This window comes from Centrocercus urophasianus, unplaced genomic scaffold (assembly GCF_019232065.1).
Source record: "Centrocercus urophasianus isolate 14NV4802_14NV808 unplaced genomic scaffold, USGS_Curo_1.0 seq_54, whole genome shotgun sequence".
In the NCBI taxonomy this organism is placed as follows: Eukaryota; Metazoa; Chordata; class Aves; order Galliformes; family Phasianidae; genus Centrocercus; species Centrocercus urophasianus.
The window spans coordinates 1,327,889-1,342,132 of record NW_024885133.1 but is presented as its reverse complement, the minus strand read 5'-3'; the positions used below and the strand labels follow the sequence as shown (position 1 = coordinate 1,342,132).

The window sequence follows — 14,244 nt, the reverse complement described above, 5'->3', positions numbered from 1 at the left end:
GCGTGCTCAGTGTGCAAGTAGCTTTCCTTAGTTGCAGAATTAGAAAGGCAGTGATGGAGAGCAGCCACGGTTCCACTGCAGTGTGGCTGCCTGCTTGCTTTCCAAGCTGCACATCTGCATTTTTATTCTTCATTTTGTGTGGGTTCAGTTTCCCAACTAGCAATATTGCCAAGCAATTCTTGGCAGTTTCCTGCATCCAGTGACATTTTTCTTCTGATTCTTTTCCCAATGTCCACCACTCCTCTCTCCCCCCCTCCCCCCTCCTTTTTATTTTTTTTTTTTTAACTGTAGTTTGCTAAGTAGCCAGGTAACTTTTGGTAGCTGGACACACACAGCTTGACCTCGTCCTTATGATCAGACAGTCTTGCATTGTATTCAGCAAAAAGTTTTGTAATTAAATAATTTTTGGTTTTGTAATTTACAGTCCTGTGAAGGATTTATCTGCCACATCTTGGTGTACAGTTATGAAGTTTAACTGTCTTGGACATTAGGTTAGGCTTTAGCTCCCTAAAGGCTTTTGCAGTGATGCAGTTGTACTACTAATCTCTTTTCTGCCTGAGAAACTTGAGGTGAGACAGGCAAAGAGGGGAATGTAGGCCTGAGATCAAACAGACCTCTGGTCTGTATCAACCACAGTTATTACTTCCTTATGATTGTAACACTGTAGATGAGTAATACGCTGTGTATCAGGTACCAGAAAGTTCTAACTTGGTTGCTGGTCTTAGAGAAGAAAATTTTGGAGAACTGAATCTTCAGCTACCCTTGGGACAGTACAGTATCTTGTGCTGTCCCTTTCTGCCAGGGGCAGATGGAGGCAATTTGTGTCATTGAGTCAAAATACCCACTTAGACCGTGATGCAATTCCCAGTTAACCTACTGTAGGCCTTATGACAAAATCTGCTGTCAGTTGGCCTCTGGAAAAAGGCAAACTCAGCTGATTAGAAAAATTTCCTCTGGTCTCACATGGTGTTGATGTCTGGAAATCTCTTGCAGTGTACGTGCCGCAAAGACATGGTGAAGATTTCCATGGATGTCTTTGTGAGGGTTCTGCAGCCAGAACGTTACGATTTATGGAAACAAGGAAAAGACATTGCTGTCCTGGACCACATGAAACCCACAGCTCTGACTAGCCCAGAACTAGATGCCTGGAATGAGACGAAGGCAGACTTGAAGGCCAAATTGCTTCGCAGGTAAAAGCAAACAAAAAAAATCCCACACAACAAAAAACAGTGACAAAAAAAGTTGTCTGGATACTATATTTTAGTTGCTAACCCTTTAAACTCTGTAATTCTCAGTTTGGTGGAATAGTTCATACTCATCTCTTTATACTTGCTCTTGTATCTCTTCTTGGATGATGCAGTCCCTCATTGTTCTGTTTCTTCTGAATATTACGGAACCCCTTTATTTTTATTATTATTATTGTTTGAAAGTAGGACACTGTGCCCTGTCAGATCCCATCTTTTATCCTGGAATACAAAAAAATCTATAGTAAGCATTTATAGCTGCACTTATTAGAAAGCAAGAAGAAAAAGCTGTCAATTGCAAAAGGGATTTTATGCATGCCTTTTTCTGCTTCCTTTGATCTTTGTATTAATTTTCTGCAAGTTCATCATGTTTTTCATGTATTACAGCATGCTTGAATTGAAAATTTGGCATGCTAACCTTTTACTGTTGGAATCTTGCTTTATAGGATAGGAGATGAGGAAGAGGACAACAAGCACCGGTATGTTACTTCCCTCATCAACTTCAATGATTACAGTTTTCTTCCTATCGAGTTTCTTAAAATAGTAACTCCTAAAGTATTTTTCTGGTTCAATTAGTTGTTTCATGTCTGCTTCCTTGAAAGGGCACAGAAGATCTTGGGGTATCAAAATAACCTTCATCTTGTGCTTGTGTAGATTTCTGAGATCTCAATCTCTTTTGTCCTATTGGAGAATCTCAGCTGCCTGTTCTCGTTCCATTCTTGAGTCCTGGAAGCAGCTGATGTCCTGAATAAACCAAAGCTAGTGATGTGATATTTTTACCATGATTAACTGATTATAGATAAAGCTGACTGGTCACCAAAGTAAGTAGTTATTAAAAAGTTGCTGCTGCCTTGGAAAGTGGAATTAGACTTGAGTGTGTTAGGAATGAGCTTCCAGTGGGAGAAATTCCTTGTCGTGCTTCCTTGAAGAGTGCTATTTTACAGGGAACTGAATTATCAGAGGGCTTTAATGTACTCAGATGTAAAGTGGGTGCTCCTCCATATGCTCCTTTACACTTTTTTTTTTTTTAAACACCATTCTGTCTGTTACCCAAAATACTTCCTTTGTAATTCTGCTCACATCTACTGTTTGTTGAATTTCTGATGTCAGAGTTGGAAATTTCTGGAAATTTAACTGCTTCATCTAAAAATAATATTCTGCTCATAACTTTCATTCAGTTATAATTTCCTTGAAATTCAGAAATGAAAGCTTTAATTAGTTGTTAGATTTTGGGGGCCGTGTCTGATAAGGACTTTGAGTGACATTGAGTTTTAAAATTACAGACCTAATCAATTCAATTATATTGAATGCATTTGAGTTTCATGTTTTTTTGAAGAAAAAAAAAAAAAAAAAGGATACAGCAGTAAGAGTGTTCCTCTTTCTCTAGCATTGGTCTTTGTTGTCCTCTGGTTTTGTCTTGCATGGTGATCTGTGCCTTGCCTTTTCTACGTTAAAGGATCGGTCCCTGATTTCATGAATGCTGAAAAGGAAAAGCATGTTGTCCTTTAAAGACATGCTCATAAAATAAAGTAGATATTTTGGCAGATAACTGACCTCAGCAATAGTGCTTCACTTCAGAGGTTATTTTCCTGAAATGTTTTCATTTCTTTTTTCTGTCGTGAGTTTCAGGAAAAGCAGGGTGATCTGAGACTCAGCAGGTGTGATGCATGCTCTTTGGGCTATGACTCTCTGAACTCCAGTGTGCCCCTTAATCTTTTTCTTCCACGTCTGTGAATTTGGAGTCTATGGAAATACTTCCTATGGATTTTCAGGGTATTTTAGAATTATTTACTGTTTGCACACATAACACCCATGTTTATTTTCCCTTTTGAAAACTGTTGCTTAGCAGAGAAGCTCCTCTATTTCAGCCTGAGCTACTGTAAAACATCCAGCCACTTTTTTTAATCTACTCATTGTATGTAGATTTTTTTCAGTATTATCCTGGAGCAGGTTTCAAGCTGTTGAATCCTGCTTAGTAGAAGTTTCTCTCCTATGCTTACATCTTGGAAGGACACTTGACTTGAAGACTGACTTTTCTCAGAAGGATGGACTTTGCTGGAAGAATGGGATCCACCTTATCCCAAACATCTTCACAGTTGTACCTACTTAAAATAAGTCACTCTGTGGTCTGTACTTCAAAGAGTACATATGCTGCTTTTTTCTCTCTCTCCTGGAAACTTAAAGCTTTTAAACTCTACAAAGAGATATGCTATTTTTATTCTAAGGTCATTCATACCTTGAAAATCTCTGTGTTTATTTTATGGCTTCAGCAAGAGAGTGTTTTAGTCTGGTCCACAAAAAGCCCATTTTTGGTATGCAAATTATTTCAGTTACAGAATATCTTCACTGGAAATGCACAGCCTTTAGCTTGTAGTCCTGGAAGCAGTTTCTTTAAATGGCTGTGTTCTTTCTTTCTTTGTTCATTTTTACACAACTACAGAGCCAGAAGAGCACTTTAAAAACATCCTTTTTATCTACTGAGAATGTAAAGGACTGTAACTCAAATTTTGCCTCACGTTCCAACACAATGGCAGTAAAGCCATACACGTTTACTTGAAAGAACATTTGATGCTGGATACTACTCCAGTGCTTTTTTTTTTACCAACTGTGGAAAGTTCCAGCTGTTAAGGTAAAGTTGTACAGGTCTGTCTTCTCTTGCCTTGACTTTCCTCCTCTGTAGAAGGTGCTGTGTACTTTGAATGTCAGTGTAGAGAAAAGCTGATCCTTCTGGGTTCAGTTGTGTGTTCTTGCTGATGAATGTCTTGCAGGTGCGAAGTTAACATCTATACTTGGAGTGCTACCATATGGCTAGAGCCTAGCAATTATAAATTACTGTGCATATGGATCAACTTTCTTTTTTTATTAATCATTCATTTCAGGTTGAATTTTTTCTTCTTTCTTTATGGTTGCCTGATTAAGGACTCTTAACTTTGCAGCACTCCAAATCTAATTAGCAGCTGAGTTTGTGGGGATGTGAAACTGAATTTCAGCTTTTCTAGATATTTAAGCTGATGGAAAAGAATGAAGCATGAGGGTGTTTTAATTTGTTACATGGTAATAGATGCAGAGGCCTAGGAACGAGGAAGCCATTTGGAAGATCCAGTTTTAAGAAACAAAAAACAACTCTGCTAAGAATGCTGCAAAATTGTAGGTTTCTGAATTAGTCTCTTGAAAAAGAAAGCTTGGTAGGTTTGCGCTCTACTCCGAAGGAGCTATTTGGTGGATATTTTTAAAAGTGTGTACTGACTGACATGAAATTAACGCTCATGCGAGGCTGTGATTTTGGTACTGTAGCGAAAAAGTGCTGATAGCACTGATGTTTTGGTTGCTGCTGAGCAACATTAGCACAGTGTCTGGGCCTTTTCGCTCTGTATCTCTGGCCAGTGGGCAGGCTGGAGTGGGCAAGAGGCTGAGACTGGGACAACGGCCTGCGCAGGCTGGAGGGATGTTCCATGCCGCCTTATGTCACGCTCGGCAGTAAAGGCTGGGGAGGAGGAGCAGCCCGTGGGTTGGGTTTCTAAGGTGGTGTTACTCAGAGGCTGGCTGGGCGCCAATCTGCTAGTGGGAAGCAGTAAGTGATTTCCTTTTCTTTGCTTTCCTCTTCACTTTTTTAATCTTTCTTTCATCCATTAAACTGACTTTGGACTTGAAAGTTTTCGCTTTTGTTGTGCCTATTTTGTCCTTTTGTTCTCTGTCCTGCTGGACAGGTGCTTGGCTTCTGACATGGCTCCTAAGCAAAATATATTATCTTGACTTCTGACTTTGCATTTTTCTTTGCATTGTGACTATTGCAATCTTTTTGTTTTAGTGACACTGCTTGTGACTGATTGGGCCCTGTTACAATTAGTTTGTTAGTATTAATCTGATCGTGTTATTATGCTTTTTTTTTTCTTTTTTTTTTTTTTTCTCGTCTTCTTCGTAGACCTTAAACCCTGAGAATTATACTGCTGAAAAGTCTCAGTCTATTGATTATTCTACAAGAACTCATTAGATGGTGTTTTGAGAAAGTGTCAGTGGTGGGGTAGTGCTTCACACCTGGAAGATGCTCGTGGGCTTCCAGCGGTTTGCCAAAACGAAGCAAGTAGAGAATGAAAAGAGATGACAGAATGGAGACAGAAAGAAAGATTTGTAACAAGTTCTCATCTATGTTTCAAAGTACCAGCAAAATAGATTTAAAACGAAAACCATTTTAACTACAGCTCGCAAGCTTATATTATCAATGGCGGAAAAAGGTCTTTAAGAAACCAGAACCATTAATGGCTGCTGTGAATGGATCTTAAGTGTGTTATGCAAGGTTCATCTGTTTCTTTTCAGATATCTGTTTTGTCCTGCAGCTATTGTTAGCTACCTTGTGTTTTCTTTCCAAAGAAGATCTTTTTGTTTTGTACTCAGTTTTTTCAGTTGCTGATCATTTTTTATATTGAAGGCTGTTTTTTTTAATGTCAAGTTGCTCTTCTCTACTTCTAGGTCTCACAGAAAAAGGAGTCAACCCAGAAGACATAAAACAGAGGATCAGAAGTCTCTAGGGGATGTCATGGCTATTGAAACTGCCTTGGAAGATGTGAAAGTGAAAGAGGAACTGAAAAGAGGGCCAGACCTAGAGGAAGAAGACAGAAGCAAAGTGGTTGAGGGAGAAGGTAAGGACTCTGCTCAGCGATGACAGATTCTCAGTGAAGAACTACTGGGAGCATGCTATTTCTCTAAAACATGTTTGTAAATACCTTGTCAACTGTTGTTTATTTTTGTTGAAATTTCAGTGAAGTCTTACCCAGAATTAAGTCTGTGCTCACTGAAACATGCTATCACTTACAGCAGCAATTGATTTTTCCCTCTCTTTAAGGATTGAAACCAAATAGATTTCTTGGCAGGGCTTAGAAGTCCTGCCAAAACTATTACAGTTTTGCAAAAATATGTTTTAGGGATGGAATATTTTAAAGTATTTTATGAAATAGCAAATAAATGCATTTTGTGTCCCCCTCTGGAAAGTAAAATTTTGTTTATTCCCTTCTGCAATTAATCTTTTTGCCATTTCCACCCTTTTTCCCACTTCTTACAGACTGAGGGTAAGGTGAGCCTTAGGTTGTATGGGATCCACAGCTGCTGCATGCAACATCTTAGAGCCATCCATGACATCTCCCAGTCCTTTTTGACTTCTTGCATGTAAAATCACAGGTTTCAAGCTGTTGGGGAGAAGGCAAAAAGAAATAGAAGCTGTTGCAGTGGCAGGGCTGTTTTCCATGAATCCATGGCCACATTTTTATGCAACCTTTGGTAAGGCTGCGTTAGTCTTTCCCTGTACATTCAAGTATCTGTAGTGCGCACATATTTCTTATATTACAATCCTCCTTTTGGAAACAGTGTCTCTAAGATTCTTTGAGGCTATTTGTTAGAATACACCATGACTTCTGTCACTTGGGGGAAAGTATGACTGAAGGCCTGTTGCAAAAGCAGAGAATTATCTTGCGTGTAACATGTTCCTTGTGTGTGTTTAGTACAAAAGTCTGTCCTTGGAGGCTCTTTTTGATATATATATTTTCTTCAATGCATGTGGGTAAGTGATTGGTATTTATATGTTGCACTCTCTCGTTGAGGCTTTCAAGCATTTCATAAACATTAATGAATTTGTTTTCATGTGTTGTACATCCATTGTTTATTTTGCATTTGAAGAAAACTGATGCCACGCTGCTTGTTGAATCTTGATAATTTTAAAGATCAGTGGAATTTATTCACAGTGGAAGCTGTGAGTAAAGAATTGGGATGATCTTTCAGTTCTGTGGTCTCTTAGCTAGACAGTGTAGATTTTAGGAGGTAAGGAGTTTGAAAATCATTCTTGTGCACAGCAAAAGTAGCGTAGTGTGAATTGTTAATTTGTGGTACTCCAGCTTGGAAGTGGCAGCAGTGTGTTAAATTGTATGCCCTAAGCTCTTATGCAGGTTTAATAGTTAATGTTTGTAATAAATGACCTGAAATTGCTGATATCCCTTGAGAGACGAGATAAGTGACAAGGACAGATCTGAGATCCGTAGAGTAACAGAGAAACAATAAAAACTCTGTTCTAGTTGAATAGGTTCTAAATCATTCATTTAGGCTACTTGTTAACATCTCCTTAACTGTTAGCAAAGGAGGGACAAATTTATTTTCATGACCATTGGAGAAAGCATTGCTGTAAGTAGAGTTTATAGCACAATTTCTGAGGGGCAGAGTGTTTGATGTGGCTGTTAGCAAGTATACACATTTCTTAATGCAATATAGCAATTAAATACCACTGAATTCTCTAATTTTCTACATCCTACTGTCTGCATGATATCTCACAGTTTTGTATGGAGAGGAGAATCTTTTTTGATGGCTCTACTCTTCGCAATTTAGCTTTCTGCTCTCCATCGGTTTCTTCTTCTTATGCTCTGCCTTGAAATTGGTTTGATTTCCCACTTATATCGGAAGAGATGGCCTTGAGAAGGAAGAAAAATGAGATTTAGAAGTAGGTCTTAATACTTTATGTTTGTTATTTGGACTTGCTGAGTATTAATAAATTTCAAGATTTCTCACCCTGGTACATTAACGTGTTTTCTTTTTGTCTTTATGACTCAGCTTTATATTCATAATTTATTACAGAGCTATTAGTGCGTTTAGAATTCTTAACAGGTTGTCTTGGGACTTGAAATTAAAAAGGAGAGTTTTTGAACTCTGCTTATCTCTGGGTGTGCAGTATGAATGCAGTCTATGAGTCAGCAGGTGTTATCAGCTGTGCTGTATGCATTAATAGTCCTGCAGATTTGGGCTACAAACCCATATATCTTAAGAGGACATCTTTCTTCCAAATTCGCTTGAAAAGAAACAATGAGATGCTACCTGTAAAATAGCTGTGCGTTATTTTCTGGCCTGTTTCATTAAATGACATTTCCATTCTAATGCTTTATAGACTCATTGCACAAAGGTATGGTGTAACCTCTGGAGTAAGCAGTTTGATTTCCCCATCAACTACCCTTTCCCTCAAAGATATTGGATATCTGAAGCTTCAGTGAAATCAGTGTAGTTATTTCAAGCTATCTACAGACAAGCAAGTTTTTCCACCATATGAAAACCTCATCCTGCTCTTTTTTTTCCACATGTATTAGCTCTGCTATTTGCATTTTTCTCCTTCAGTGGAAGACCAGCTGACAGGGACTCTTCTCCTACTGATTCTCCGTATTGATTTGTCTGAAGAGATCACTTTACTTTCTTGGAGTATTCATGATAGCCAGAAAGTGCCTTTGAATTTTGTTTCACTTTGTTGTTCTGCTGATTTTATAGATTCACTTGCAAATTAGTTTGTTCATCTTAGTGCAAAAACTTTTAAACAAAGTTCTGCATGACAGCTGCTGTGCAGTTACTCATTTAGAAGTCAATAAAGCTGGTGAATGGCATTTGTTCTGTTCTTGGGTAGAGAGTTTGCTGAGTGTATAGGGAGTAAATATGATCTGGTTTTGTACAACTGGGGAAAAATCCAATTTGACTTTCATTGAATGTTGTTGTTTCTCTAAGGAAATTCAATATTCCTTTTATCTGTGATGGAACAAACCAGTTTATCTGAGAGACTGCCAGCACAAGTACTACAATAGCTATTTGGGCTGGACTTGTTTATCTTTTTTCTTTTTTTTTCAGCTGTAAAAATTAGTATAAATAAAGTTGTCAGACCAGATTCTGGGAAATATCCAAGTTCTGGTGCCCGCTGGCAGATTTTAGCCAGGAATTTGGCACTTCATCTTACTGTGGAATTATTCACCTTCCACTTTCAAATCCTTCTTCTTGCAAATATCACATTATTGTGTGATGGCTCATCTGTTTACAAGGTTTGGTTGGTTGGCTTTGCTTTATTCCCTAATGGAGGAGACTGAGTAGGTTTGGACTGGTAAAGCTTTGTTATCAGGATGAATAGGCTTTCTCTGTCTTTTGTTGTCATCAGACCTCATCGTATTAGTGGGGAAATGACCTTTTGCAGTAGAGTTGTCTAGTCATAACATCTGCAATCTCTTACGAAACAAATTGAGCACTTGCATCTGTCTGTGGAGCATCTATTTGCTCTCCTTTCAATGAATGATAACATTTATTTGTGAAGTGAGGAAGGAGTTGGGTAAAGGGAACATACATCATTGTAAAGGGATGAAGGCAAGCTATGAAGGCATCTCCAGTCCTAACCTAGAAGCACTCACTCAAGAGCCGCTAGGAATTTTAATTACCTCTGTAAAGTTAGGCTGTGTGGATCAGAATTCAACTGTAAAGTAAAACTGTTGAGAGTTTTGTATGTTGAAAAAGGGGATTTATTTTCACAGCCACGTGGGTTCTCATCTGTGGAGACCTTCAGAAGTCTCCTGGTCATGGGCCTGGGTATCCTGCTCTGGGCAGTCCTTGAATGTCCAGTCTTAGACATCTATTACTGCACAAATATGTATATTATAAACCATACATTAAAGTGGAAATGAAAAAAAAAATGGTGAAAAAAGAAAAATAAGTAATGTTTTAAATGTAGGTTTTATTTTATTTATGGTACCAAAAGTAATTTTTTCCTATACACCAATGAAAGGTTTTGCATACCTCATTTGGGGATCACCGATACTGAAATACCAAAATAAAAAGGGCTAATATATTATACTGTATGTTTTTTAGCACTCTGTCCAGTTTCTGGGGGCCTAGATGCTTTCCCTTCAGGCAAGACAAAATGACACGAGTCCTTTATTTCTAAAGTGGGCTTCTTCAAATCAGTGATGTGTTAAGACTGAATGGACCTTCAGTCTGCCTGCTGGAAGGAAAGAATGATGTTGTAATCACAGAATCACAGAATGGCCAGGGTTGGAAGGGACCTCAAGGATCATGAATCTCCAACCCCCCTGCCACATGCAGGGCCACCAACCTCCCTGTATAATGCTAGACCGGGCTGCCCAGGGCCCCATCCAATCTGGCCTTGAACACCTCCAGGGATGGGGCATCCACAACCTCTCTGGGCAGCCTGTTCTTTAATGTTATATATTAGCCCACCTTGAAAGGGGAAAAAACATTAAATGCCCGGACATCTTGATGTATGAAGCTAAATGTTGCCTATTTCTTAAAACAGGTGAAAGCAAAGTAAAGGCTCGTCCTCCGAAAGTAAAAGGTGAGAGGAAGAAGAAGCATCTTTTTCATCAGCACCAGCACCACCTGCAAACATCTCAGCCTCTGCAGCAGCAGCAACAGCTGCCACTGCCACCAGCAGTGCAGCAGCAGGCAGAGGAGGAGGCAGCAGCAGCACGGCCGCCAGTACCCACAGCAGCACCTGCAGCATCCGCAGCAGACAAGAGCTTGCTGACCACCCCCCTCAACGTTGTCCAGCCCTCAGAGGCACCAGTTGAGGAAGATGACTTTAAGCCTCGTCCTATCATTCCCATGCTTTATGTGGTTCCACGGACCAAAAAAGTGGTGTTTGACAAAGAGCACATGTCCTGCCAGCAGGCATTTGAGCAGTTTGCTACTCAGAAGAGTCCTGGTTGGCGGGAGCAGACAGTCTCTTTGGAAATCCCTGTAAAAGAGGAGGAGAGTGCAGAAGCAGAAAATACAGAGATTGCTACAGAGGTCAGTGATTTACGGGTATATGTGACCAAGGAGGTGACTGGATTTGCTGGTTTCAAGCAATTAGATGAGAACCAGACTTGGTGTGACAAGAATCCCGAATTCCACCTGAGCAGAATAGTGTTGTGAAATACACGATCCATGACCTATAATCTATTACAGGCATCTCTTTCCCCTGACAATTTCTTAGCTGGAAACAATTTTCAAAAGAGGAGAAAGAAAAATATTTGCAATTAGCATCAGGTCAGATGAATATTGCAAAGCTCTCCTTTCCTGCATGATGGTGCTGAGAGAGCCAAAGAAATGGCAAAGCACTATTAGAAATTGGGTGGGGAGAGAGAACAAGGGGAAGAAATAAGCCTTTCTGATGTGACAACACACAATGAGAATTCCTTACATATAAGTGTTTCTAAGACATAATGGATGCAGACTAGAGAGGAAAAGCATTGTCTGAGGTGCTGTGCCTGTGATGGGCTGCCTTACCTTCATCTCCGTTCTCCCCAGTGTGGCATAAAATGTACTTGGATTTCATTTTTAATCCTTTAGCGCTGCTGCTTGTCTTCATGTGGGTGAAAAAGGAAACAACCGAAAAACACGTGGCACTATTTCTGATACAAAGTAGCTTACATGCCATGTGTTTGGTGCCTTTCACTGAAGAGGACTCTGAGCTGCTGTGATCAGTATACATGCAGTATTTACAGTGTTTGATGGTGCATAGAACACTGGATACAGTACAATATGAATACATTTGTCATAAAATGCACTGTAATGTTATAATAAAATGTTTCTGGTCATATATGCCCTGTGCATAATTTTCGTAATAGATTTTCCAGCTGCTTTTGGGAGTGACAGACTGCTCATGAGTGGCAAATTTGAAGCTGTTCTGAGCTGATTTTAAGAAAATGCTGAAGTTTATATTTACCTGACATCTTAAAAAATAACATTGGCTTTACTTACTGCAGTAATTGGCTTGGAAAGCTCTGTTGATTCCAGCCAAAAGGCAATGAAAAGTTGACTGTAAATTCCACATCTCTTTATGACAATAATTCTGCCTGTTGTCCTCAGCTAACCTTTGCTTGCCAAGATATTCTGGGGCTCCCATCTAACGTGTTCTGGTTTGTTACAGACTGCTGCTTTTTCAAAAATGAAGATGGAGATAAAGAAAAGTCGTCGTCACCCATTAGGCAAACCACCAACCCGCTCCCCCCTGTCAGTGGTTAAACAGGAGACCTCGAGTGACGAGGGTGAGTGCAAAGGCATGAAGAATGCTTGTATGTCTTGTCTAATATGAAAAACTGCTGCAGTCAGTAAACAAAACTGGACGGCCAGAAAATTTTTGTGTTATACTGAGTTGGTAGAAAATACAGCATGTTCCCATTTTGATAACCCAGCTAGAGACAAAATACATCTTTGGGAGGTGTCCCTTCTCGCCTCCCACCCTTTATTCTGTCAAGAAATATATTTTCCTGGATACAAAATGAGGTATCATTTTGGAAAAAAGGAAATAAGTGTTCACAGAAAATAACCACATAAAAGCTGCCTCTTTGGTACTGCATTACAGTGAGTTCCCTGCATCTCAGGTGGAGATGGAGATCGAGATCAGACCTGCTGTGTATAGGGAAGGTTAATTCTAACTTTTTGGTGGGCTTTTTGAGTTATATGAACGTTGGGATCCAACTTTTTGTACTCTTGCTTCCGTTGTAGCATGTAATTTGTCACTTCTGGATCCCGGCTACATTATAAAGTACTCAGAATATAGAAAACTCCATGGTAAACTTTTTCACACTGGACAGGTATGTGAAGGTGTAGCTGCCAGACCCAGCTTTCAAGGAAATTAAAACTTTATATTCAAAAGGAAATAACAGAATATATTTCACTGGATCACAGAATATGTTTCCTGTTCACTTCCTGTTTTGGAGAGCATACCTGTTGTTTTTAGAGGAGCTTTCTGTTTGGCAATGGCAGGGGTTGCACGTGCATCCATCCATGCCCTTTCTAGGGATGATGCATCTGACAGCCTGCATGTGTATAATGTCAAGTGAAATGAAAAAACATTTGAGACTAATTACCTTGTTTTGGTGTGAAGACCTTGCAACAAACTTTTGTGCTGAAGGATTCTCATTAGATGGATTCGTTTCACTGTTTTTACTTGTTGGATGGTGTATGGGGACTTTCCTGGCTGACTCAGGAGCAGCTTTCTTTGAAAGCTGGCATTTCTTGGAGACTGATTTGCAGTACTACTGGGCAAAAGATGATCAAACGGATTCTTCTCTTCCCTGACAGGAAGTAGCAGCAGCTCTCTGCGCTCCTTGCATTTTCTGGGCTAAGGTATAAGGGTGATCAGGAGGCTGCAGTGAGGGAAAGTGAGCATATAAATCTAAGGAACACAGTATTCTGCTCTAAGATTCATTTGAGACAAACTGTTAGCTTTTTCTTTCTCTGCGTAACTTGCTTTTGAGACATGGGAGGCATCCTGAATTCTGAGTCTCACCTAGACTCAGTCCTGGGATGAGCAAAGGCAATGATCACATACAACAGTAATGACTGTTCTTTTTTCTCTTGCTCTGTCAGTATGGAATATGATGTTGGTTTCCAGTCAAATTTTATTGATTTAACTGGTACCATAAATCCTTTCTTGTCTCCTTATGTGCTTTGATTAAAATTTGGAGAAACATATGCTTTGCTCGTGTCTCAAAAATTCCTTGAAGGTGCTTGATTTTTTTAAAAAGGTGAGTGTTGAGCTGTGCTTTAAAAGTAAGACATTGAGAGTATCAGTCTGCATACTCAGAGACACTGATCTTTTTAATTCCAGCTGCACCCTACGCAAGATGTAGACTCCTAAGTGTGTTTAGCTGAAGTTACCACTGTATAAGCATATCCTTGTTTGTGAGGTCCAACACAGAAATAAAATGTTGCAAGAAAGCAAGGATGTTTTAGAAAATGATCTTCATTTAAGTGTAACAAAGATAAAACTGTTCATAATTTCAGAGTTGGATTGATTGAGCACAATCCCACATTGTCTGACAACTTTCAGGTTTGTTAGAGGGGGCATTCAAAACAGGCTGTGAACATGACTGTGTTTCCCTGAAAGTTCTTCTTTTCCAGTTGGGTAAAAGTTTGAAAATGTTGTAAGGGATGTAGGAGCGGAGAGGAGAGCATTAACTGCCTCTTTCCAGTAAATAATGGTGAAGCAGTGGAGAATGTGGTTTCAGGCACTGAGCTCTGAGGATAAAGCTCCACTGAGATGTTTTTGAGTCCTTCTGGTCAAAGGTCATCTTTGGGTGCTTTGCAGATTGTTGATGTTTTGAGCAGTTTACATTTAGTCTTGCATTGAACGTTTCTTAAATGCTTATCGTGACTCAGAACTCCTTAGTAATGAGTGGTAAGAAACTTGGATCCTCAAACTGGCACGAATGGATTA

General features: G+C 39.5%; 1 protein-coding gene across 2 annotated transcripts in view; it reads left to right on the top strand.

Moving 5' to 3' along the window:
- The window catches only part of KDM4B (lysine demethylase 4B), a 74,884-nt gene that overhangs the window by 40,646 nt on the left and 19,994 nt on the right, over nt 1–14,244 (top strand). Inside the window, exons 8-12 of one of the 2 annotated variants that reach the window (XM_042835607.1) lie at nt 994–1,190; nt 1,691–1,723; nt 5,712–5,881; nt 10,333–10,826; nt 11,950–12,067. In XM_042835607.1, coding sequence (XP_042691541.1) covers nt 994–1,190; nt 1,691–1,723; nt 5,712–5,881; nt 10,333–10,826; nt 11,950–12,067 — 1,012 coding nt within the window. The remainder of the gene's footprint in view (nt 1–993; nt 1,191–1,690; nt 1,724–5,711; nt 5,882–10,332; nt 10,827–11,949; nt 12,068–14,244) is intronic. The other variant, XM_042835608.1, reaches the window with a different exon arrangement.